General features: G+C 44.3%; 2 protein-coding genes across 3 annotated transcripts in view; one reads left to right on the forward strand and one right to left on the reverse strand.

The window, feature by feature from the left end:
• LOC119163643 (histone deacetylase 1) overlaps positions 1-12,953 on the reverse strand; it is a 32,827-nt gene extending 19,874 nt beyond the window's left edge. Inside the window, exons 1-7 of the mRNA XM_037415680.2 lie at positions 12,831-12,953; positions 10,103-10,215; positions 8,922-9,039; positions 8,267-8,341; positions 6,289-6,427; positions 2,412-2,553; positions 351-443 (exon numbers count right to left, since the gene is read on the reverse strand). Of these exons, the coding sequence (XP_037271577.1) occupies positions 351-443; positions 2,412-2,553; positions 6,289-6,427; positions 8,267-8,341; positions 8,922-9,039; positions 10,103-10,215; positions 12,831-12,879 (729 nt within the window). The 5' untranslated portion in view covers positions 12,880-12,953. The remainder of the gene's footprint in view (positions 1-350; positions 444-2,411; positions 2,554-6,288; positions 6,428-8,266; positions 8,342-8,921; positions 9,040-10,102; positions 10,216-12,830) is intronic.
• Positions 12,954-13,329: 376 nt separating this feature from the next.
• LOC119163644 (Tyrosine-protein kinase Src64B) overlaps positions 13,330-25,552 on the forward strand; it is a 34,675-nt gene continuing 22,452 nt past the window's right edge. Inside the window, exons 1-3 of one of the 2 annotated variants that reach the window (XM_075873391.1) lie at positions 13,330-13,599; positions 17,285-17,412; positions 23,122-23,454. In XM_075873391.1, the coding sequence (XP_075729506.1) occupies positions 23,169-23,454 (286 nt within the window). In that variant the 5' untranslated portion in view covers positions 13,330-13,599; positions 17,285-17,412; positions 23,122-23,168. The remainder of the gene's footprint in view (positions 13,600-17,284; positions 17,413-23,121; positions 23,455-25,552) is intronic. The other variant, XM_075873390.1, reaches the window with a different exon arrangement.

Genomic DNA, 25,552 nt, shown 5'->3' on the forward strand with positions numbered 1-25,552 from the left:
AATGTTCTATTCGCTAGCCTTGACGTAATACTCAACGATACCTTATGATAAAAAATTGTTCAAAGACTGATTAACAAATGTGTTTGGGAAACAACAGTGGCTTTTCCTTTAATACCCCACTAACATTGCTCTAAACGTGATGAATGCATCAAGCTTGCTTGCTTTAGAGAATCCGTCACAAGGGAAACACAACCTTCAATGCAGGTCAAATGTGCACGTGCAGCCCTGTCCGGCCCAGGTACTGTGGCGGACAGGGCCAGTGCTTCTTTGCTTTCACTGATAACAACATAATCCAATAAGTCCAAACTTCTAGAACACAGGAGCCGAGAGTCTGGTGTCCCTGAACTCACCGGTTGGAAGATGCTCTCGTACGACTCGTCGTCGATGCCATCCCTGAGAGGAAAGTTGACAGCATAGTACTTGCCCTTGCCTGCTCCAATATCCTGGGTAGTAAATTAAAAAAGATGGCATACAAAGTTGTTGCAATAATCATTACAGGAACACTTAATAGACAAATGATTTTCCTCGTGTTAGTGAATTACCCTTTCACCGCACCGAGATCACCACGCTTGCCGCCAGAAAATGCTAGAAAATATGGCATATGCTGGAAAATGTGGCAAAAAAAAATGCAGTCGGCAACACTGACTTGAAGTTCCCACCCCAATCGCCATGGCATCACGGATTTTGACAGCGTCTACAGGGGCACACGTAGTTCCTAATCACTAAAAATGAAGAGTGAAGCATGGTGTCTTCCGGTGAGGCCAGAGACTTCACATGCCAAGTTTCAGGAAATTCTGTTGAGCCGAAGTCGTCAAAATACGAAAAATACACTTTGAAATCTGTGACGTCACAGATGGAGATTTACAGTCAATTCCCGGGGCAATAAGCTTTTTTATAGAGGGAATTCGATGACTACTTGAAGAAGTGTTGCAGAGCCCATGGATATGCAGTTTATTATCACAGGTACCAGCCCCGAAAACCCGATAAGTGTGCAGAATATTTGAAAGGCAGCTTTGCATACATATTTAGCATGGCTGTGATGATTTGACATCTCAAGTGAAGTACGAAAGGCATGCATTCATTCTCTTTCTTTTTTAACTACATAATTATTTTTACAATATTGCAGTCCCTAGACCATCCAAGAAGATCAACAAAATTAACTGTATTCACACTAATATGACTAAGCTCAAAACATCAGTAAAAAAAACACAAATGATATCAATAGATGGATGTGCAGTTGAACCCTTTGATAAGAGACATTGCCCGGGGAGCAGTTCTTGTCGTTTATATGAGGTGTCTCTTAAAAGCAGGGTGCGCCATATACGATATTTACTCAAATCTAGGCCGCTAGTTTTTTTTTTTTTTTTTTTTTTTTGTACCAAACTCCAAGGTCGGCTTATCGAGGATTTTGAAAAATGTGCCATTTTTCATTGCGAAAAGTGGTGCCCGACTAGCGCCACTTAGACGGTATTGAAGCCATGAGCAGCCGAGCCGACAGCTGGCTCAAGTACTCGTGTGAGGGCGCCATTTTGATCTTTGTCGCAAGTGTTGAGGTGGGCCGTTTGTCATTTCAAGTTGTGCTTCGAGTGGACTGTGTGTGGCGTAGCTCAATGGTGCCGAAAAGGCAGTGTCATTATAGTGCTAGAAAGAAAGTTGTCTTAGCTGCAGTCGTCATCCAACGTTACGTTGGGCAAGACTTCGGAGTGGACAAAAAAAGATGTACGTCGCTGGAGGGGCTGCAGCGTGGGCGACATCCCAGGAACTTTCATTGTGCACTCTTTCAAAAAGTACGACATATCCAATGCGCTTGATGGCAGCATACAGTTTGAAGACAGCAACGAGGAGAGCAGCGACGACGACTTGGAATCAGCACGTCATCGGCAAGCGCAGCATCTTTACGATGAATATAACTAGAACCACTGCAAAAAAAAACGACTGCAAAGAAACATGCCCACTAGGACTAGCGGCTGTATGTCTCTCAAGTTATTTGAATCATGAAACAAATGCTCCATTTTTCATCTTCATATTCAATAACTGTTTTCCCTTTGTGAACGCTGTCTTCGCTGTTTCGTTCAGCTTACATTCAAGGTAAGTGGCTTCTTTCTTTTCTCTTTCTCTCTCCCCGGGCTTTGCACTTTGGGGGTCGGCCTAGATTCGAGTAAATATGATGTGCATTTTCCATCAACACCCATTTCAATGCAGGCACTCTGGTGTTCCTTATAACCATTTGTCTATTACATCAGACTCTCTGACAAAGCGGTTTGCCAGCATATAAGAAACCATAAAAAATTTTTAATTGGCTTCGTTTTGTAAATACGGTTTACTCACAAACAACCCCTCCTCTTTTAAATCATCCCTCAAGGTCTTTCGAAAACCATGCAATTCAGTAGCCCCGTTGCAATGCAGCTTACTCTGAGATCGCCCGTGCCCGGGAAGTACTCCCCGTATTTGTGGAAGGAGCAAGTCATCACTCTGTCTGTCGTGTAGAAGGCCTCTTCTACGCCATCACCGTGGTGGATGTCAACATCTATATACAGCACCCTCTGGTGGTACCTGGAGATACAAAAAAAGTGCTGAGTCAAATTTTGTCAACAATCAGCCAACACTAGCCGACATTAATGAGCTAGTGTTAAGGAGGGACGCGGGTCTTAGAATGGTGAAAATGGCCAAAAAGTCGCTTTTGAGAAAATGCGATATTTGACATTTTTAGACCTATAAGCACGTGTCCCCAAATTGTGAGCGCTGAATTCGATCAGTCAATGGATTAAAATTGATTATGAAGTCGCCACAGGAGCCGCAAAACAACCCACGGCAGGTCAAATTCGTTCAAACTTCCCGCGCGCGGCCGGCGAGGCGCGCCGCCGGCAAGGCAGTCGGCCGATCGCCGCCATCTTGGGCTTGTTTTGAAGCTGATTCCTTTGTGCGCATTTTGCCACCCTTCAAAATGGCATCACTTAAACAGAACGGCTGCCCTCGCCCCTTTTCCGGAGCCCCCTTCCGGGCCGCTGATTGGCCGGAGCGCGCTCGCACCAGGCGAGCCCCCTGTTCCTCGCTTCCCATTGGCTGAAGCGGCCAAAGTTGCCCGTGCTTTTTTTTTGTATATTGTTCGTCAGCCGCCGGTTCCCGTTTGCGCACGTTGTTCGTCTGCTTCTCGCACGTGCCTGCTTGTGCTACGCGACCGCCGCACCGACTTTTCGTCTTTTGCCGGCATGATTGGAGACGCTCGTCTAAAGAAGAAGACGCGTCAAGCGTACGGCAAGAAACGGAGACGCCCGTGGAACGCCCGCCAGAAAAAAGCAGCCAACAACGTGCAGCCGATTTCGCTCGATGCCGCCGAAGCGGCGCATTCCGAGGACGGCACGCAGCCCCGGCTGCTTGTGTCCGAAGCGGTGCACTCTCCTGTGCCGTGCAGCAGCACCTCATCGGATTGTGTCGTCGTCGGATCGTCATCTTGCACTTCCAGCTGCATCCTAGACCGCATTGACACGACGTTTTATTCGGCGGACGAGTTTGCTGAGTGCGCGAGAAATGCAGCGGGCTTGAAGGCATTACTCGCATCGCAGTGTGCGACAGAACGTAAGTTCGAGTTACTAGATATTGATCTGGAGGATGGTGGCAAAGAAAACGGGACAGAATTTGTTATTGTTGATCTGGCGGCGATACGCCGGTTACAGTGCAGTCCACTTATAACGATATCGAGAAAACCTAAAAATATGATCGTTATAACCGGTGATCGTTATATCTGGACTGCCGCCAAAAAATCGTCGCCGGACGTACCTTTTGTAGCTCCAGGCTTCATTTCGCTATTTTCACCAATTAATAAATATTGTAGATAGTAGGATGTCAAAAACAAGACTTTATTTCTCACTCCGAAGAACGCATCACGGGTTCGCTGAGGAAGAGAGACTGACCGACGGCGAGGTGGGAGCAGTGGGAGGAAGAAAGCACAGCCAGAGGTACACAGCCGGAATGCCAACGAGGCCCCGCCCCGATGCCGCCGCGCCGCTTTGCTTTTCGCTTTTTTTATTTTCTCTCTCTTTCCCGCTTTCGTTCGGCAAGCTACGAGTAGCTTGCCGTTGTAGAAGGCGGGGAGCCGCGGAGCGCGGCGCTTTGCTTTTCACATTTTTTTATTTGTTTTTAATTCTTTCAGCCTCTCCGCGGTCGACGCGCGGCGAGGCGCAAAACGTGACACAGCTGGCGCCATCTGTAGCGCGTCGCGCCAACTCGCGATGTTTTTTTCGGCTTTTTGAACGGCCGGGACGCGCTGCCGGCGCTGTGCTGCAGTGGCGGCAGGTACTCGCCTACGCTAACTTTTCGTCTTGTCTCGGCATAGTTCGTTTCAGAGGAACTTATTAATCTAAATGTAACGATTATTCTGAATGAAACATGCCGTTCACGGCAAACTTTTCATCGTTGTATCCGATATGCGGTAGATAACATATCGTTATATATGTTTTTTTTTCCCCATAGCCCCAATGCATAAAATGAGACTGTTAAGTCGACCCATCGTTATAACCGATATATCGTTATATGTGGTATCGTTATAAGTGGACTGCACTGTATTTGGACTTGTCGCGTGCCCAGAATGCAATGAAAGAAGCGTCACTATTTCAAAGGCCAAAAAAGAGTACGGGCTGTGTTCGAAGCTCATAGTCGCGTGCGGCAGTTGACACTTTCGCGAAGAGCCTTTTTGGTCCCCACATATAGCCGACGAGACCGACGCCAAAATAAGGCCGTTTGAAGTTAATATGCGTGCCATGAAGGCCATCAACAGTATCGGTAAGGGGGCAACGGCTCTGTCGCACTTCTTCGCCGGGATGAATATTTCGCATCGAGGGCTACACCACGAGAGTTACCAAAGCCACATAAATATAATGAAAGAAGCCTGCTGTGTGACAGCTGCCGAATGCGAAGCGGCGAGCGTTGCTCGCGTCAAGGAGCTTTATGCGGAGTTCGGCAACGCGCCCGGAAACGTTGACGTCATTTATGACGGCACCTCGCTTACGCGTGGACATAGCTCGCATATGTGTGTTGGCTGCATTGTTGAGATGTATAGTGGCCTCGTGATAGACCATATCGTGCTATCGAACTTTTGCCTGGCTTGCACCACAGGACCCAAGGAAGAAGAAGCAGGACATTCTGCCTGGCTCATTCAGCATGCCCCTCTGTGCCAGAAGAATGTTGATTGTAATGCTGGCCAGATGGAAGTGGAGGCAGCACTACGCTTGTTTGAGCGGTCACTTGAAAAGCACAAGCTTCGTTAGCGACACCTGGCTGCTAGCAACGGCTTCGTTTGCTTCGTTTTGCTTGCTTTGTGCAGCGTATGTGCAGTGCATTCATGTCAATCCCACGTTTTTGTTGAGCCGCTTAGCGTGATTCGTCGTGAAGTTTTGATTGTGAAATGTGATTATCCAAAGCTGCAGTCAGCGCAAACAAGTAGCAAGCATGCAGCGTTCATATGCCTAAGCAAGCGTGCATCTCCAGCTCCGTCAGGCGCCAATTTCAGAATCAGTGCTCAGAAGAGAATTGAAGAAAAAATGATTCGCCACGCTACGAATCGCCGCAATTCTGTATTCCTCAGTGCTTCCATCGTCGCCTGTGGACACTGATGACAGTGGCGACAACGATGACGTTGGCGAAGACATGCCTATACACTTGCGTGCCGAGCAGACAAAATGTCAACAGAAACTAGCATCACCATTTCATGTGCAACATGATGAGATGGGGCGGGACCACGAGAGGTGGCCGCTTGGCAGCGCCGAAAATCGACGGGCTTTGCATTCGTTTTGAATTGGGTTTGATACGGATGATACTAATCAATACTACATACATTAACTCGTCCCTCTGTTGCATTATTAGTATCGTATCATTACTAGAGGATCAATAAGTACGCGTTGGCACAAAAAAAAAAAAGCAAAATACATCAAGTTGATGTCACTGCTCCTTTAATAACCAGAAATTGCAGCAAGCAAGCAAATACAGTAAGCAAGTACACTGGCAAAGTCCCCATTCACAAATTGGACAACAGGGGGCCACTAATTCAATTTTTGACAAGATGGACCCGTGCGCACATACACCGAGGCAATCAAGTGCTATGACGACGGGACAAAACAGCTCACCAGTGCGAACCCTCGTACTGGTGAGCAATCTGATAAATATACCATTAGACACATCTTCGCATGTAAACACTAAGTGCTTTTTTCATCTAGAATAGCGCAGTCGCCACAGAATGGGCAGACGAACTACAAAACATGGTTTGATGAGGGGCTGTTCAAACAAACCACTCACTTGAGCAGCTCCAGGATGGCCAGGACGATGTCATTCACGTAGCAAAAGCCAGACGCTTCAGACTTCTTGGCGTGGTGGAGGCCACCTGCCCAGTTCACCGCGATGTCCGTCGCCTGCTTGTTCAATTTCACTGCACCAGCTGCAGAGACAGAAAGAGTTAAACCTCCACACAATGAAAGGTGCTGAAGCTACTAAGTACTTTTGTACCAACTCCCACTACCACATGTGACTTCCTCCTCACGGAAGTCCTGCCCATCTCCGAAAAGGGTACGGCACGCGTAAACTCCCATTCTAATGTTGAATTCCAATGGCAGAATCGGAGCCGTCAACGTACCACGCAAGCGAGCACTTCACTCTGGTGTAAAGCAATGCCTCCAAATCCACTAATGAAACACAACAGAACCAAGAAACCCTCAAACTGAAGGCGACACCGGCAGGCAAAGCAAGGGGCAAAGCAAGTGGTTGCTGAATCTAATCTGACAGATCGAGTTAATTTAATTGATTTGATTGGTATGTGAAGTTTAACATCCTAAAATCACCACATGATTATGAGAGACGCCGTAGTGGAGGGCTCCGGAAATTTCGACCACCTGTGGTTGTTTAACTTGCACCCAAATCTGAGCAAACGGGCGTACAGCATTTTCACCTCCATTGAAAATGCAGCCTTCGCAGCGAGGATTTGATCTCACAACCTGATCAAGTTAACCTAGTACTGCCCACTCCCGATTATTTAACGTCACTTGATTGGAATTTTTGGTGAATTAGAAGTTAACAAGTGTTAACAAGTTAACAGTTTTGCATGCAGGCCTATAGGAAGAAATGCTCGATCATTTGACGTTAGAAGGCTGTAATGTTGGTTAATTAGAAGTTACTTTCAAGTCCAGAGCCTCAAAGCAACCTTAATTTTTAATAAAATGGGAATTTTTCATGTGCCAAGATAGCTGTAAGACCATGCTGTTGTTGCCATCGCCATTTCCTGCAGCGCAACAGTTTATGAACTAGCAATCTTGTTTAGTCAACGCCGGGGCATCGCATTGATCGCATCAGCTAACCAGGCCTTTCTTTCTGATTTGTTGAGTGCTTCAGCCGTGCGCTGGGTTAAGTTAGGACAGCGCAACTAGACGCGGGAGGAAAAGAATGCGCAAACACACACACGGTGCTGCATGTGCATGTTCTGCTTCGTACGCATCCAGTCGCGCTGCTCAAACTTAGCATGATAAACCAACTCGCCCCCCAACGCACTGTGGGTTGATTTCGCACATGTTTCCACATCTGATTTTGAGTGTCGTGGTGCCGACGTCTAATAACGGCAACTCGCAGTCCCTACCAAACGCTTGGCCTGGCAACGAAAGTCGGAAGTCTTGGAAGAAGTTGACCAGGGAGGCACTGCCAAGCAAGACATCACACGAAAATGCGGCATTAAGCCTAACACACTATTGAATTTTATCAAGTGCAAACAGGTGAGCTCGATGACAATAGCTTTGGGTCCATTCTTAGCAACGTTCGTTTTGAAGAATTCGTCCCCGTGGACAGCAACGTCAATACATGCTAATCACTAATAAACAGCAACATTGTGCAGATGGTTTGGCTAGTGGACGGTGACATCAGAAACGAACCACGAGCGAGGGCTACCGATGTTGCTGCGAGCGTTGCCCTTGCGCAGCAGTTTTTATGTTTTGGTGAAGAAGACAATGCTGAAGAAGCACTTCGACATGTGTAGTGCTAGGAAGACTTGCTAGCCGCAGCCAGGTTCGGCAAGAGAAGATGATGACAGCCTATTTTCTTGGAGAATGGTCAGGTTTGAAGCAATAAAAGTGCAGTTCTTGTGTGTGTTGCTTTATTGGAAGTTTGTTCGTGCATTTTGCCTAATTTGAATTTAAAGCCTTTTGCGGTTCCCGCAAAGATCGTATTAACGGGAGTCAACTGTATGCACAAACACATGCCAACATTGGTGAAACATGAGCTTGACTTGACTTACCTACAGAGCCGCCTGTGGACAGCTGGCAGAATTCGTACAGGCCGTCGAAAACGGGGCAGTCTTCGCCAACATTGACTGCAAGGAAAAGCAAGACAAAATTGCGACCCACTTTGTGACCAAAAAGCGGCGCAGCCAGCTTTATGTTTTACAAGTCCTTTCCTAAACATTCAGAAAAGTGGAAGTAAAAGCTGCACTCACACGACAGACGTGATCGCAAGCAAATCAGTCGCCCGGCATGTGACATAATTTGGATCTCTTTGCAACCAGAATTCACACGACAGCGGCAAATTCGCGCTACAAGCGGGGATTTAAGCATTGCTCCCCAAGGATCCTAACTGTGTTTTGGGCTTCTACCGTCTCATGAATAGCTCCGTCTGGACCGAAGCGCAAATGCGGGAAAGGCTGACATACAGTGACATAATACACAATTTGCAAGCCCCAAATCATGATTTGGTCTGTCGTGTAAGTACAGCGCAAGTGCTTGTCTCGAAGCACTTCTTAGAGAAAAAAGGACGTGACTCGTTTCCGCCACTAGTAAGATTGTTCACTTCGCCATAGGTGCGTGTAAAGCCAGCAACAGCTTATACTACGTGCCCTTGAAACCAGCAGCGCATTAATGCACTCCGCACTAAGCTACCACAGAGCAGTCACTTACATCTCTGCATCTGTTTGTTGTACTCGGACATGTTGTCCGGCCGGATGCTACGCAGGAAGCGAATGTAGTCATCGCTGTGGTACTTGGTCATCTCTTCCTGTGTTGCCTTGTGTGGTCGCTGCACGAGCGACATAGGGGGATAAGCAACACTAAAATGATAACACTGCCAATGATACACTTTCAAACATTCAACAGTGTTGTGTGTACCAGCATTTCATCCCAACACGGCAGGATGTTCACAGTCGCGAGCAAATGAGAAATCATTTCCCACCCTCTTGATAAATTTTCGTGCACCAACTGCTCCCGTCGAGGCGCGTGCATCCCAATCACAAATTTGGTACGCGCTTCGATCTACCATTGGAATTCAACGTCATCATCAGCCTGACTACGCACACTGCAGAGCAAAGGCCTTTCCCATGATCTGCCAATAAATCTGGTTTTGTGCTTTCTGCTGCCACGTTACACTTGAAATTTTTTTAACTCATCAGCCCATCTAACTTTCTCTCTCCCCTTCGTGTGTTTCCCTTCTCTGGGAATCCAGTCAGTTACCCTTAATGACCAGCGGTTATCCTGCCTATGTGCTATATGCTCGGCCCATGTCCATTTCTTCTTCTTGATTTCAACGATGGAATAAACATAAGGTAACCTTAATTAAAGAAAGATCATGGCTGGCTCTACAGTTAACGAAAACAGAGATCAGCATGAAATAGCTACAAGCAAAGCGAATCTGTTGCAGATAAATAGTAAAGCCGCAATCTTAAAATAGGCATTTAAATTACATTACAAAACATTTAAATTATGTGTACATTACTGCTTTTTTTTTTGCGCTTCATAGTCTGGGACGGTTTGCGGCACCTTGTCAGGAATTAATTTGCCTTTTTGCCAACCCTGCCCCTTACTTGTGTCTACTGTACTTTGTGTACTGTACTTTGTATAATAAAGTATGAAAACTGCATACCGCACTATTGCAAGGGCATGCCACACGATGCTGTAATGCGCACTGGTTCCTCATTAATCTCGTTAGGACTGTTTGCTTATGAGTGTGCCAATGCAGAAAATCCCTGAACATCACTTCACAAGCCAGATGTTGGAACGAATACAATGTACCACTTTGCAAATAAGTAAATCAAAATACATAAATAAACATTTAGAAAGAGTAACTAGAACATTTAGTCACTAACATAAATTTCCATCTTTCGGTAGAGCCCATAATTGAGGATCAGATTATGCGTCATCCGCATTCGATGGGGCTTCATGGGATGGCCCTGGCCATAGTAGTAGTTGCCGATGTCCCCTGCAGTCACAAAAAGAAAAAAAGAGAGAACACGTCATCAGTCTGCATTTTGAGCAACAAGCGATGCCAGACTAAATCTTGTTTACACTTTGGGAGTAGGGGTGTGAACTGTAAGTAACTGAAACGTCTATGCATTTTGATCCCATACATTAAAACTAAATATCTTGAAGCTTGTGTGAGCACAAAAAATTTTTTCTTGGTAGATACGACTGACCAAACCACCGGGCTAGAATTAAAACAAACAGCGACATACTTAATAATAAAATGGCCATAATAATAATGGTTTGTTTCCACCACTACACAGTTGCTGGAGTGGGTGAGAATAAAAGCGGCGACAATCCGCCTGACCAAGTTCTCACCCCCCAATTTACATAAGGCAGTGGCGGCAACAGAACACTACAGCTGACAAAAGTACACAACACTAACAAAATTAGGGGTTATAAAGCTGTCAAACTTGCCGCAGACGGTTGTGCTGACAAAAAAAAAAAACAACAAAACTGGACACACAGACACTCAGTGCAATAATATATATATAGAAATATAAATCAAAAGTTGTAATATGTAGACCACAAATACACTAAACATATGATTTACGAGCAGCGATGATTGCATTTACATCCCTTGTGCTTTTCCTAATTGTTAGCTACGAACTTTGAAGATAAGGTTTCAAAATTCAGGAGCATTAATAAGATATTGGCGAAGTTGAAAAGGGTGATATCATATATGTTAATGCCTGATGAGTATAACCTGTTTGATTGTAACGGTAGCTTATAAGTAACTTTTTGTTGTTCATAGTTAGTTTTTCCACGAGGAAGCATCCAAGGTGGCTGATGACAGCATGGGTATTTTGGTTGATAACGTCTCATGGAAGCGATATCTGTGGTAGCAGATAGACGTTTTTTTTTTTGTTCTATCTTATAGCGGCGTAAAAGGCTGTAAATGTATAGGTTGTAAATATCAATGATTTCATGTTTGCTAGACAAGTAATCTTTTGTATGTCTGCAAGGAAGGTTACAAATTAGACGGAGTATTCTATTACGAACAGATGAAATTACCCGGACACATGAAAACATTGTTTCAGAAATCTTAGTAACCGTCATTACATGGTAATACCTGATCAGCTAGTAACGTGATTGTAGAATTTATATGAACGTCCACCACACATGACAGTTCAATTTTGTAAAAGCATTCTTTACTGCCTAGAAAACATTTTTACTCATTTTTAAAGTAAACATTTGAAACGCATGTATCTATTACCCAGACTCATATGTTAACAATCTTATGACAAATGTGAATTAATCTACCCCACACGCTAACTGAGCTGCCCAAAAAGATAATTGAAGAAAAACAATCTTTTTTTAAATCTGATTAACACATCAAAGCACCGCATCAATTCGCAATGGCCGCGATCAGTAATAATGAGTGCTGAAGAAAATCTTCGATAATAACAAAAAAAAAAATCACAAGGCAAGTTTTACTGCGTCGCGCACTGCTAGAGTAAAGCCAAGAAACGCCCAGTGTTGAAGGAGCAGCAATTGCGCAATTCCGCCAGTCTCTAAGATGTGAACGTGCTTACGCAACCCTTTGCATAATTATCTTAGGTGGCTGCCATTTGAGAACCGCTGGCACAAGCGCACAACAATTTATCCCGATAGCGTACCTCCTCGTTTGGTTGGTTTCGCAATGATTCGAGTCATTGCGCAATACCGGGAAAGGGAACTTTCGGCTAAACATCTCTTTTTCCCGGCTTCTTCTAAAACAGCCCCAATATAGAACACAATGCGATTTAACCAATTGCATTCGTACCATTAACCGCGCATACACTTCATAAGGAGCTGTCAATAAAATTCGCCCAAGATGGCTCGGCGAAAGTTCGACGAACTCGAACTGTTCGCACAAGTCTCCCAGAGAAATTTTTCAAATATTACGCGCTCTAATGTCGAGTTGCGCGTCGTGTAAACACAGCAGCTGAATGCGTTTTTAAAGGTTATGCATGGGCAGGACGGCGTAAACCGAGGCTAGCAAACAACACTGACAGAGGTTTCGAAAAACAAAAGTTCGAACAGGCGCGGACCGAACATTCTCTCGCTAAGCGAAACACGAACCAGCGCAATTATTTACAGCTTTAGAAAACGGAGCAATTAACGTGCCATCATATCATAACAACGCGTGCAATAGCGCGTAAGTTCAGCACCGACAAAACAATGTTTACGTGAGCTACTCGAACGAACTCGTGATGGCGAAACCTGGCGAACATCGGTATTCGAACTTTCGCCGCAAAAGGTGAACTTTTTGCAACCGGCTCGGGGTTTTTGCAACCGCCGGCCGTGGAAAATTTCAAGTAGAGCAACGCGCAGTACATAACGTCCCATTTGCGAAGCTAAAGTGCAATGTTTCCCGTAGCGCACGCACGACACTTTCAAGTTCGAGGTCACGAACAAAGCGAAATGTTTTTGTCAAAAGCCGCGGATGCTTGAACACCAAAATTCTGACCGGCTTGCGCGACAACAGTAATTGTTCGCAATCGATTACGTTGCATGTACGTACAACATCGCTGTTACAGCTACTCGCGACACCCAGAAGTATAGTTGTAGGAGAAAATTAAATAAACTTACCATCGTAGTAGTAACAAACCCGCTTTTTTGAATGCATTGTAGCGGCCATGTTTGTTGGAGGGTCGCGTAAGAGCCTGTCACGTGTCAATTAGTTTGTTAAACAATTTTCGCTCTCAAAACAAGTCGCTAAAGTGCAAACTCTTTAAATATTTTAAAAATCAAGTTCATTGAACGTAGTAAACTTATTGAATAATTTGAATCACAACGTGCTTTTAGATTTTTTTTTTAATTTTACAGATAGCGCTAGTATACAACTAAGAGCTTGTGAAGTTTGTGACGCCAGTTTATTTAACATTCTAAGGTACCACAAAGCATCTTTACTATCAATCAACACATAACATATTATAATCACTTTTCGTTTAATTTTGAGAAAAAAATGTTATATAGTGCTTTTGTTGTCAAAAAAAGTTTTTACAATGTTAAGCAGCGTCATCTATCTTAGCTTGCCTACGAGCGTAAACGCTCGACGGCACGCCCGCCGCTTGTTTCCGTGGGCCTGCAAACATCAGAGGTGGTCCTGGACTGTGTCGATGCCCTGTCAAGATGTCTCCCCGCTCGCCGTAGCGTACTCGTATCGCATGTAGGTCCTGTCGGCAAAGTGTGAGGGGAAAAACTATAAACAACGGGAAAAAAGAAAGCGAAAACCCGGAATCGCCCGCAGAACCTCGCCGCCCTCCGTCCGTTTCTGTGATCTCAGCGGGACTAGGCCGAAGAACGACACTTTCGAAGCGTGTTCTTCCACGGAGGCAGTCATGAGTTGATCCACACGGTGAGTGAAGTCTCTTGTCTGTGTAGGCCTCTTTCACGCGCCCAAAGTGCACCACGTAGTAGTGAAACGAGGGAAAAGACGCGAGAAGCTCGTTTTAAAAGTGACATCGCCACGGCCACGACTGGGTCACGAAGAAGCGACGTTCCATTATGATGCGCTGCCCGGTACCGTCCTTGGTACCTACCTGGTTCGTTTTACAACGTGATCGGTTTTGCCAGTCTCGACTCGCTGGACGCCGTTCAGTTTCGTCGATGTAAGCGGGCGTCTTTTCCTCGCAGGAACGACACATTTCGTAGAGATGGTCACGGCGACTTTCTGTTCTGTGCATTCCTTTTTCTGTCTTTCTCAGCGGGTGACTATTTTTAGGAGAGAAAAAAAAAAAGTCTCCTACCTCAAATGAAGCCAAAACGCGCGACTCGTGTGGGCGAAACCCTTTATGTGTGTGTGTGTTTTTTAATAGTGTGTGTATAACTAGTCACGCGCGCGACTAGTTTATACGTTAAAAAGAAGGCAGGCTTCTGAAAAACGCGCTCGTAACGAAAGAACTGAATGACTCTGCTGGCAAACTGTTAGTCGTTCATCGTAGCATCCGATCGTCTCGCCTCTGCGTCTTGCGGTTGCACTCCGACACTGCCCAGAGCTCGTGTCGTATCGCCTGGCCCCCGCCGAACGAGCCTCTGGTCGCGTCGAAACCCCGCGACGAGGGATGTTCAAAACGTTACGCGCCGTGTACGATTATACAACGTGTACAGTGAGAAGGGCGAAGCGCTATTGTTACGGGGTGGGCGCGGACTCGCTCTGACGGGACTGGCTGGCCTATGTGTAAACTGGCCGGACGACTATACAAAGCGAGAAAGATGAAGCGGCGGTCCGTTTCTTGGAAAAACGCCAGGTCATGGTTTTTAGCGCGAAGTTTCTTTTGCCTTGCGGCGGCCTCCGCTGAGAGCGGGCAATCATTCGCACCCGTCCCTTTTGTACACCGAAACCTATTGCTGCTTCTCTTTCGGTTTAACGCTTCGCTTTCAGACGTCGATTGTTTCGGCTAGCTTACTGGCTATTTTTTTTCAAGCGGGCGGTGTTTCAGACTCACCATCGGATGGGACATTGTTTAAAACATTGCGGTTACGGTCGCTGCTGGTGTGTCTGCCGCGGTGTGTCTGACCCGTACCTTTATCTTAGGCGTGCTGGTGTGTCTGCCGCGGGAAAAACCCCGTCCTGGAAGCGGTAGAGTTTGTTCCCGTTAACCCGTACCTTTATCTTAGGCGGTGTTTGTAGACAGCGTGTAACGTTGGTAGTGTAGAGGCACTGGTGTAAAAAAAAAAAGTGTCATATTGTACACTCCTTGCTGCTTGATGAAATGGCATTCAAGTAATTTACCTACGTATAGAGACAATCGAGCAGGTCTGTTCACACATTCCTGTTATTGATTGCTTGTTGATGTTGCAGGTAGTTTTTGTCGTGGATAAACCGCATCTTGTGTGACGTTTGTGGAGTGTACAAGGAGAGAGTCGGAACGAAATTTTTGTTTCATGTGGGTTCTCATTTCGTTCCACTAAAAACACTTCTATTCCAGGGCAAAAAAAAATATACATTTTCCTTAATGGTTTGTAATGGTCTATATTTGCATACTCAATGTCTAAATTTAAAGCACTGATGAAAAGTAGCAGATATCATAATTTTACTCAGAAATGAATTACTAAATCTCCCAGCAGGCTGAATGCTTTGCATCGAGAGAGTGAGCATGACATTAGCCCGGTATGCAAAACCGCTGTTATGGCGGAAAAAAAAATGTCAGCACCAAGGAAGTTCTATCCTCGCTGCTCTGTGACTGGCATACCCATGTTCGCTTGCAATAATATAAACACATCGGGCTGGCACTCTTTACGTTTCCTCCAAAGTTTCTATGCATGTTTACTTTGGTATCCCTGCCAGAGATATGCGCTAATATTGCTCCTTGAGATAAATTGATGCTTTCGTTGCATTATCTCAGTTGTTCTGGATCACCAACTTTTTCCTTGGCCCAAAAACCAATAAAAAATATTTTGGTTCTACCCCGAATGAAGTTTCTTTCGGATACGTTTCCGTTCTGTTCTCTCTCTCTCTCTCTCTCTCTCTCTATATATATATATATATATATATATATATATATATATATATATATATATATATATATATCGTGCTAGTGTCGGTAGAGACGGAAAAGGAAGAAGTTTGTGGCTACTGTGCCTAAAAGTAAAGTGTTGTTCGCTCCATGCAGTCTTTTTTTTTTGTCATTTCCTCGAGACAATGTGTGTGTGTGTGTGTGTGTGTGTGTGTGTGTGTATATATATATATATATATATATATATATATATATATATATATATATATATATATATATATATATATATACATATGTATATGCTTTACAGGTGTCAGAAAAGTGGCAAATGTAGTATACGTTGCTAGTTGACAGAGTAGGAGCTTTCTCAGGTAGGCAATCAAGTAGGTCTGTTCACAGATTTATTTCAGTCATCACTTGTTGAAGCTTTGGTTACTGTGTTGTTGCAGCTTTTACTACCCTAATCATTCTTTCTGTCTGTGTTTGCTGCTGACAGTTCATCAGCGACACTTGTGAAGTGTTCAAGTAAAGTGTGAAGTGAGTGAACTCCCCTTCGTGGGTGTTAAAAAATGTCATCAGATTAAGCTACCAGCTTTGCTGCATAGTGGAGTAAAACTCATTTGCCTTCTTGAGAAGGCAGTCAAGATGCGTCTGATTTCACTGGATGCTTATTGGTTTGATCACGGGATGGCCAATGCAGTCTGGGCCAATCACGCAGTGCGCTCTTAATACTGATTGGCATAACAGGGCGCCTATTGCAATGAGAGCCAATAGTGTGGCACTGAGAATAGAGATTGGCATGGAAACACGACGGCTATGATAGGGCCAATCACGTGGGGCTGTTTTTCATATCTTGAGGGCCACCGTAGCATCACATATAGAACGAGTAATAACGTGCATATAAGGACTTATGTGCAAACAGAAAATCAAGCCAAGGCGTCATTATTCGTAGTTTCTTAACTGTAGTGTCACGATTCTCTCTTAGATTGAGAAGAAACCAGAGTGCACGAAAAATCACCGTTTCTGTTGGTGGGATATAAACCCACAACTGAATTAGTTATATTTTGTCCACTTTATGTGCAATTGATAGAGTGACATAACATTAGTTAAAGTTATTTTAGAGCCACAGGTGTTCCCTACCACGTGAAACTTTGTAATACTATGGATTGTTTGTTCGGAGGTGTCGAAACGGTGCGAGACAAGCCAGTGACATCGAAAAAACGCAGATGCTGTTAGGAGAAAAACATCCCCACTGCAGTTCCGCCTTGTGCTATCTTTTTACGACCCCGTTGATTTCACAGCCCCCGCATTTGATGTCGTTGGACTTTTCATAACACACGCGGAATCGACAATCTCGTCCCAGCGTCTTGGCCAGCCTGGGAGCGACCCCGAAGGAAACGGGGTCTTGCATGAACCCGCTGACATCTTGACGCACGCGTGCGCTTGCTCAGCCCATGGCTCGCATTCTCCGCGCGTGGAGGGGAGGTCTTGACAGGAAGCCGCCGACTTCCTCTCGTCGCGATTGTACTTCCTTGTCTGAGCTGCGGGTTTTGCCGCCGCCTTCTTTGCTCCCGTACTCGTCAGCAGGGCAAGCTTTCATCGTTGGCGCACGTCAGCACGGTGTCCAGAAAAGCCTGTGTCACGTGGAGGGCGGGCATGGACGGGGACTGGCCTGCCTTCCACGCCAGCTGTCACCACTTCCAGACAGCCAGGTGAGGACTGCCTGCTTCGTTTGAGTTTCTATTTTTAATTACAGCAGAGCTCCTGCCCCACCCCCTTGTCCCACGTCAATGGTATTGACTGCTCCGTTTGACACGAACATGTGGCGAATTCTTATACAGGATGGAAAACTAACACCACACAAAGATGACGACACATACAAGCATCACTGCCAGCCATTTAGCAGAAGGCAGGCATCAGAAGAGTGAATGCTTTTCACTATGTGCACATGTTCACAGTCAAAGAGGTTGGAAATGTTAATCCTTTCTAATCTTTATGAAGAGTCTTATTTGAGAAAATCTTGCTTTAAAATGCTATGTGCTATTAAAGCAAGCGGCCCTCCCTTATTTCTACAGAATGCCTCGAACAGTTGGCAGGCTCTACGAAGTCTTTGACTATCCTGCGAAATCGGTCGCGGTGTGTTAGAAATCAAAGCTGTCTTTATCACCCATCCGTAACACCACTCGGTGTGTTGTCTGCATTATGTAGGCCTGCAGGCTCATTTTGCATCCCACAATGTCCCAGTAACTGAATGTAACTAACCAGGGTAAAGCCACTTTCTCACAGCTATTGCTTCTGAAAAATTGCTCGATTTAAATTGACCTCTCCGTGCTTCCGTCGCTTCACCTATCATTTTATTCGACCATTGTGTATCACCTGAAAGGTCTTATTTTACAGACAGTACATGAGCAAGTATTAACAAGCCAGCAGTTATGGGCAGATATGCATCAGGGTCTCAATTTTTATAACTACTATTTCTTGGCGAAAATACCTAGGCAAAAAGGCTGGTTTTTCTCTGTTGTACTCGTCTAAATCACGCATTTTTATTTTGTTCATTTATTTATTTGCAATACTGCCACACTCATCTGAGAGCCCACGGGAAATGCAAAGTGTTACTATGTCATGCATTGTATTACTTGGTCTCTAAGCTTTCAAAGAGAGAATCAAAGACTCAAAAATATGAAGATAGAAAAAATGTTATACAATCCAAAGTAGAACATTATGCTGCCACTAGCGACCAGTATAAAATTTATGTATAGTAATAATTACAGGTAGCATCAAACATCCTTCAAAGCACTGATTATGAATAAGTGTGAAGGAACACTCAATTCGTCTTCGTAAAATACCTGTGAGTGCATTGTGCAGCTATCGTTCAAATTAAACTCATGGTTTGAAATGGTGCACATTGCCCACGAGCATCCACACAGACACATGCACAGAAATAAATATACACAAGTGTAATCAAACTGGTTGGTCTACTTTCATGTCAAACAAATTTAGAGCTTCCTTCTTTCGAGTAAGCACTTTTGTAGGGTGTTGTGCGAGGTCATAAATTTAGTTGCTCTGCTGCTCAATTCTGCACGTTTAACTTTACATCATCCAACTCTGAACAAAACAGGAGTACTTGTACTCAAAGGCCAACAGCTCTTCGACATTTCACCTATATTGTACCACGCGGTCTGCTCCTTGGCTGGGCTAAATGAGTTAAAAGTCTGCTGAAGCATTGCAGTGAATATTGTACAAGCCGTATCGTTCAGCCGGCCCTCGTGTTCTCTCCAACCAAAATCGCATCTGCCACCGTGCTTGCTTGGAACTTAACGGAGCCAATCGTATCATCGCTAAACTCTTACAGCTTTTTACCTTCTTTGTTATTACATACTGATAATTAAACTAAAACTACCTGTCAGTGTGCTTCATACATCTTCTGCATGCGGAGCAGTCATGGTAAACCGATCTCCTGAAAATCCATGGAGCGAAGAGGTTCTGGCTGCCTATCATGTTATTGTACAAGCCCACCATCTGCCGCGTAGTAGATTTTCCTTCTAATCTGTAGGCTTCGTTATCAAGTCGTGCATGTTAACAAGAGAGGAACTATACTCGGTGACAACTTGACATCGAAGCGAAGACTACGGAGGCGGGGCTCCAGCACATTTGTGTTGCTCCGCAGGTAGTACGATAGCTTCCGGCAGGTTTCGGTTTTGCTCGCTCTCATTGTTAATGCATTTTTAAAAACATACGTGTGAAAATTATGAATGGTAGGAACATTTTGGTTGTTCTGCGTCCTATTACGAGTGTGTTTTTTCTTGTAGAACTAAACACTGACGTACGCCACGTTCCCTTGGAAAAACGTGTGGGCTGAAAAAGTAGTGTTGTATAAGAAATGGAAAGAAAAGGCAAGGGTTCTTGCAAGTTGAACAACAACTGTATTTTGCGTACAATTTCCCGCAACTGTATCAGTCTCGTAATAAATAAAGCAGCATTCATTTCAGCAGGGCAAATGAGGAAATTGTCAATAAATACAAGTACAATTTTTGTTGGCATGGTAGCGGACATGTAGTTTGGTTCTGTAACCTCCACAATGCTCTTGAGAACAGTTGTCACCAAGTGTACGTGTAAAAGCTGTTCTTCAGAAGGTGAACTACATACATGATTGTGTTATATACCGTCCCATTACATTAGCTACTGACCACTTGGCACTCCAGTGTGATCTAAATCTTATTAACGAGTGGTGCAACACATGGCTCATGACCCTCAACACATCAAAATGTAAAGTAGTCACATTCAGCCGTAAACATTACAATTCTAATTATGCATACCCCATTCAAGAAGACTTACTGTTACGAGTATCTTGGTGTTCACCTTTATTCAGATCTGTCATGTTCCTTTCATATTTCATCGGTGTGCTCTAATGCTTTAAAGTCGTTAGGTTACATACGGCGCGACCTCAGAAATTCACCCGCTAATATTCGTAAACTTGCCTACCTCACATTTCTTCGCCCACAACTTGAGTTCGCATCTTCCATTTGGTCTCCATATTACAATAACATGGTCAACGCACTAGAATCCATCGAAAATAGGGCAGCACGGTTGTTATCACGAATATATACTTACCACAGCAGTGTCACACTAATTAAAACCGAACTTGGCCTACAATCCTTAGCAACGCACCGTGGCATAGCCCTAGTAACATTATTCCACAAGTATGGCCACTCTGACAGGTCACGTTCACTTCATCTGGATGTCCCATCCCGGTCATCCAGAAGGTTACATAATAACTTGAGTTTGAGCTTTACATGCATATATGGTCGTACATCAACATTCAACTCATCAGCACTTTCGCAAGCCATTACATTACGTTATGAAATAACCTGCCAGACAACATAGCTTCATTGTCCAATCCTGAGACATTCCACCACCAATGAATTACTCATTTTCACTGAAGTAGTTCATTGTCCATTGATAAACAGCAAATTTTTTGTATACATGTGTATGTATAAGTAAATATGTATGTATGTGTATTGTACCACTATTAGATGTACATCTTGTATTTATCCACTATGTATTATGCTTGTGTACATCTTATTATGAAGTGTTTAATTTTTTTTGTGTTGTTTCCTAGTGTTGTTTGGTTCCTTTACATTTTTTCTTTGCTCATTGATGTTACTTTAGAGCCCCCTTACACAATGCCCAAGAACCCTGTAACAAATTTCAAATAAATAATTAATAAATTAATTGATTCAGAGGCCTTTTTTTTTGCTTACCTCACTCAACTAACAGATATTGAAGTAAAGGAAAGCATAGGTGGCATTATTTCTGGTTCTCAGCTTGGTTGTAGTCATGAGATAGAGAGGAACGAATGTGGACAAAACAAACAACTTGCCACTGTTGGAACGCAACCTCTGCTTTAAGCGGAAGTTGCAAGTTTTTATCATTCTTGCATGTGGAGCAAAGGTTGTGAAAATGGACTCGTCCAACCATTGAATTTCACGTGTCAATTCGTAATCATCCCGGTTGGCCATGTACCATTTTAGCAGGGCTCCCTCTTATCTATTCTCGTTATTTGTTATGTGGGTGTTGCCTGGCAAGTCTCGTTAATTAAAGCCCATACTCTCCTCAGTGCCGTTCACACCCCGTTTCTGATTCCAGTAATTCTGCAAGCTCCCACGTTTGGTGCCCGTTTTCATTGTTACAATGGATCTCGTTTGAAATGCACCGCTGGGCTTATGACTAAGGTCAAACCTAAACAGGGAACACCTCAATAATGCCGAGAGCGAGATAAGCTTATCTCTCTCGGCATGCCGCAACAGCCTCCCATTGATTATTGTTGTTTGGAATGACAGTTACGGGCGTCACTCGCGGTTCGGCACGTTGGTCGAAGAGGGAAGAGCGCATCGTGCGCTTTTCTTCTCGCTCATGAAAACTCTACGCGATATTTTTCATTGATTCATTAATTTTGGGACGAGAACATTGGTGCCAGACGTGAGTGACGCTCGAGATTTGCGCATCGAGAATTTCAAGCCGAGGTTGTGAGCATGTGTTGTGCAACTCGCCACCATCACCACAGTGGTTGGCCCTCTTCGGTTTATTTCCACTCTTAGGTATGTTTGCGTCATTGCTTTTCTTGTTACCCGGTGAAATATTGTTCACAGCATGGTAATATGCCATGAGATTTCAGTGTATGGGTCTTGTGTATGATTCTTTTTCTTTCTCGCTGTTTGAATGGTCTTGTAGGTTTATTTAGATAAACCTCCAGTTGTGTCTTGTATTAGTATGTTTTTTTTTTATATTACCTTAGTACAATGTATACTGGTACTACTATCTAACACATTGCATTACATAGATGCTGATAAACATTTCTGTTGGACCTTGAAACAAGCTACTCGAGGCACTAATGTTTCACTTCAACCATTACTAAATTATTCCCGCCATGGAAGCTCAATGATTTGGGTGCCCTGCTGCTAACCCTGAGGTAGCAGGTAGGACTCTCTGCCAGTATTATTATTCCGTATTATTACTGCTGTGTTTCAGAACACTAAACCGCAGTAATTAGTACTTTACAATGATGGGCTGGTCAACTTGATGAGTTAAGTATTTATATGTGCAACTAAAAGTTCGGATTCACTCAGATAATATTTTAAGTTAGGTTGCAGTATGGGCCTGTGGAAGCAATCCTGGAAATTTTTATTGCAATTCGGTGTGCTGAGAAAACATAGAGAAAAGGTAGTGAACTATACAAAAATTGAAGCAGTCAACACGTAATGATGATTGCCACAGTCTATGCATATAGCTCTGTCAGCTTTGTGGAAAACTTGCCGAATGTCTCAATAAACGGGGCTTGCATGCATACTTTGTTTCATGAGGCACGCACCTGCGGTGATGAAAAAAAATTCATGAACACAGCTTGTCACTGGAGCCAGTTTCAATATGCGAACTTGTCGTATTGGAGGCTAGAGCTAGAAAACAAGCGCTCTTGTCGAAACATTGACTCCAGCGGCGCCCCATGTTCACAAATTTTCCATTTCTTGAAACTTCCATATTGCGCTGAACCTCTGTCTTTTCTGGATGCACGTGTGTTGTATCGGATAAAGCATCGGGCTTTGGGGATGTTTTTCAACATATTTTTACGGTGATAAATGTTTATTTTACAAGGCGAAGTGATGAAGGGTCGCAGAAGACTTAAGCCTACAATCCAGTCTCACTTCTTTCTCCTCTTTCACACTTTGTCAAATGTCCAGTATCAGTATTTATTTGTGTTTACCAAGTCTGGATATGCACTTTGCTCATGACACCCAAGCACTCGATATCCGTCTGTACTTGTAAGAGACTTCACTGGGGAGGGAGGGTTGGACACCCAATTCATTCATGCATACAGCTGGGATATGGCTACAGATTAATAAATTGTAGTTTTGATCTTGTTTTAGACACGCCAGCTGAGTGACGGTGTGGCCCGCAGTGCGTCACCATCAGCATGGGCAACCTCAACTGCCTCGCACAGTCGCCCGACACTCGGTCGTCACTTGACAGTGCCTTGCGGCACAATGATGGCGACCCGGACAACAAGACCGGTGCGGACGGCATGGCACTGCAGGTTTCGGGCGGTGGCGGGGATCACAACGGCGGCTTGCGGCCCCACGACGATCGCTACTACAAGCCACCTGCCGGAGGCGTGGCGGTGTTGCCGCTGAATGGGCCCCTTCGCGACCACCGCGAGGGCCCACCTCAGAGAGCGCCCAACGTCGCCGGCTCTGCCCAGGGTGAGTAAAAAAAAAAGTTTGCCACACCGCGGGCAACTTTCGAAGCGAAATTATCTTGCCAATAAAAGGGCTGACTGTCGTGTAACATCTTTACGAGTTTATGATGTAGAGTGATTGAGTGAATACTTCATTGAAAAAAAAAAATATGCAAGAAAGGTGGAGGAAAAAGACAAAAATGAACACTCTCTCACCTGACCTCGCTTATTGTATTATATTGCAACTATTTTGTTTATTTGTTTATTTGTTTGTATATTCCAATACCTACAATACTCTGGAGTAATCATCAACAGCCCCTCTTTAGTATAGGAATGGTAATGACAATGATGGAGGATTAGAAAAACATGTTAGTATTGGAAAAGAGAATGCCTAGTTATTAGCTGTCATATGCACATAACAAAAGCATACTGTGGCTCCATCTAAAAAGTGCTACTTCTTCCCTTAGTCCTGCAATATGACAGTCTATAGCAGTAACTCATGTTTAATTTGTGCGCTTTTTTGCAGTATCTGTAATCATGACTGGGTCCACGCCATTATGCTTATTTTCGATCTCAAGTTTTATTATTGGGATACTTACGCACACATTTACATGACGAATGCTGCAACAACCCTCTGCTATAATAACTTGTTGTTCCCATTTCTAAGCATTAGCAAAGGGGTCTTCCCCCTACAGCAACACGCTTAGAGACCTCCTTTTGTGCATGCTTTATACTTTATAGTAATTATAATACACTCAAACCTCATTATAACAAAGTTATACCATACACAAAAATAAGTTTGTTAAATCAGAAAATTTGTTATAAATGTATACTTATACCATTCTTCATTTACTTTGTTATCATTAGTATTTCATTACATCTAGGTTCGTTATATCGAGGTTTGTGTGCTGAGTCTTTATGTGTCCAAGCCATGATAGAATTATAAGGCATGCCGTAGTGGAAGACCGCGAGTAAACTTTGACCGCCTGTGGTTCTTTAACGTGCACCTAAATGTAAGGACATGAGTGTTCTTTGCATTTTGCCCTTGTAGACCTGTTCCATGTTTGTAAACAGAGCTAGGCGCCGTCGATATATGTAGGTTTGTTGTAGCGGCATCGCGGCACGTAGGCTTCGTCCAGCTGTCCCAGCCAAAAGCGCGCTACTACCTTCTATGACCACGTGACAACTGGTGCAGCAGAGGCAGAAGCTGCCTCCGAGCACGGCGCGTGTCGGCGCCTCCCGCATGCTTGGAAGCGGTGGCCGCAACAGAGGCACCAGTTGCAGTGGTTGCAAGAGGGGCTCTGAAATAAACACATGAGCCTTGTCAATGTGTGGCTCTGGCTTTGAGAGCCTCATTAAAACATGAGGTATATTAAGGGTGGGAATGTGGCTCATTTGCGAAATGTCATCGCTGTTGCGGCAGTCTACGTCACGTACGTGTTAATTTAACGTTGCAAAACGTCATCGCCGTTGCAGCAGTCTAGGTCACACATATACATTTTCATTTGTTAACTAATGCAAGAACGACAAACCCAGCTCAGCAAAAAGCTTTAGGATACAATATGCAAATGCGTGGTGTAAAAATACATAGCCACGAATCATTTTGGTAAATCCTCGCATGTAACGAATGTGCCAAAGAAGTTATTCATGCAAACGACCAGGGGTGATCTCGGTGACGTTCATCCTCAGTACCCTTGCGATAATGCTTCAACTACATGCTAAGAAAATGTGGTTAGGTACTTGTCAAGACCGCGGCTGAATTCGTACACTCATGTCCGGTCCGCAAAATGCGCATGCACCGTAAACGGACTCCGCAAGTTTCCCTGTCACTGTTCTTTCTGTGAATTTTCGCCGACTTGAAAAGCTCGTGAAGAGCACCGCAGCCAGAACGGCCCTGCCCGACACACGGTGTGTCATCGCAGCCCCAAATGCACAGGAAAAGCATAGTCTAATTCATCCTTTCGTTCGCTGCTGCGTTAATTACCAGTGTTCACGCAGAAAGAAACGCATGCCTCTTGACTGAGTGATAGCTTGAGTTCACCCGAGTATAATGAAATCGTTTTGACGCGTCTCAGACTTCTGCAGTTATATCAGCAACCTCAAAAAATATTTTGCATTTTTTC

Source organism: Rhipicephalus microplus, chromosome 9 (assembly GCF_043290135.1).
Source record: "Rhipicephalus microplus isolate Deutch F79 chromosome 9, USDA_Rmic, whole genome shotgun sequence".
Classification (NCBI taxonomy): Eukaryota; Metazoa; Arthropoda; class Arachnida; order Ixodida; family Ixodidae; genus Rhipicephalus; species Rhipicephalus microplus.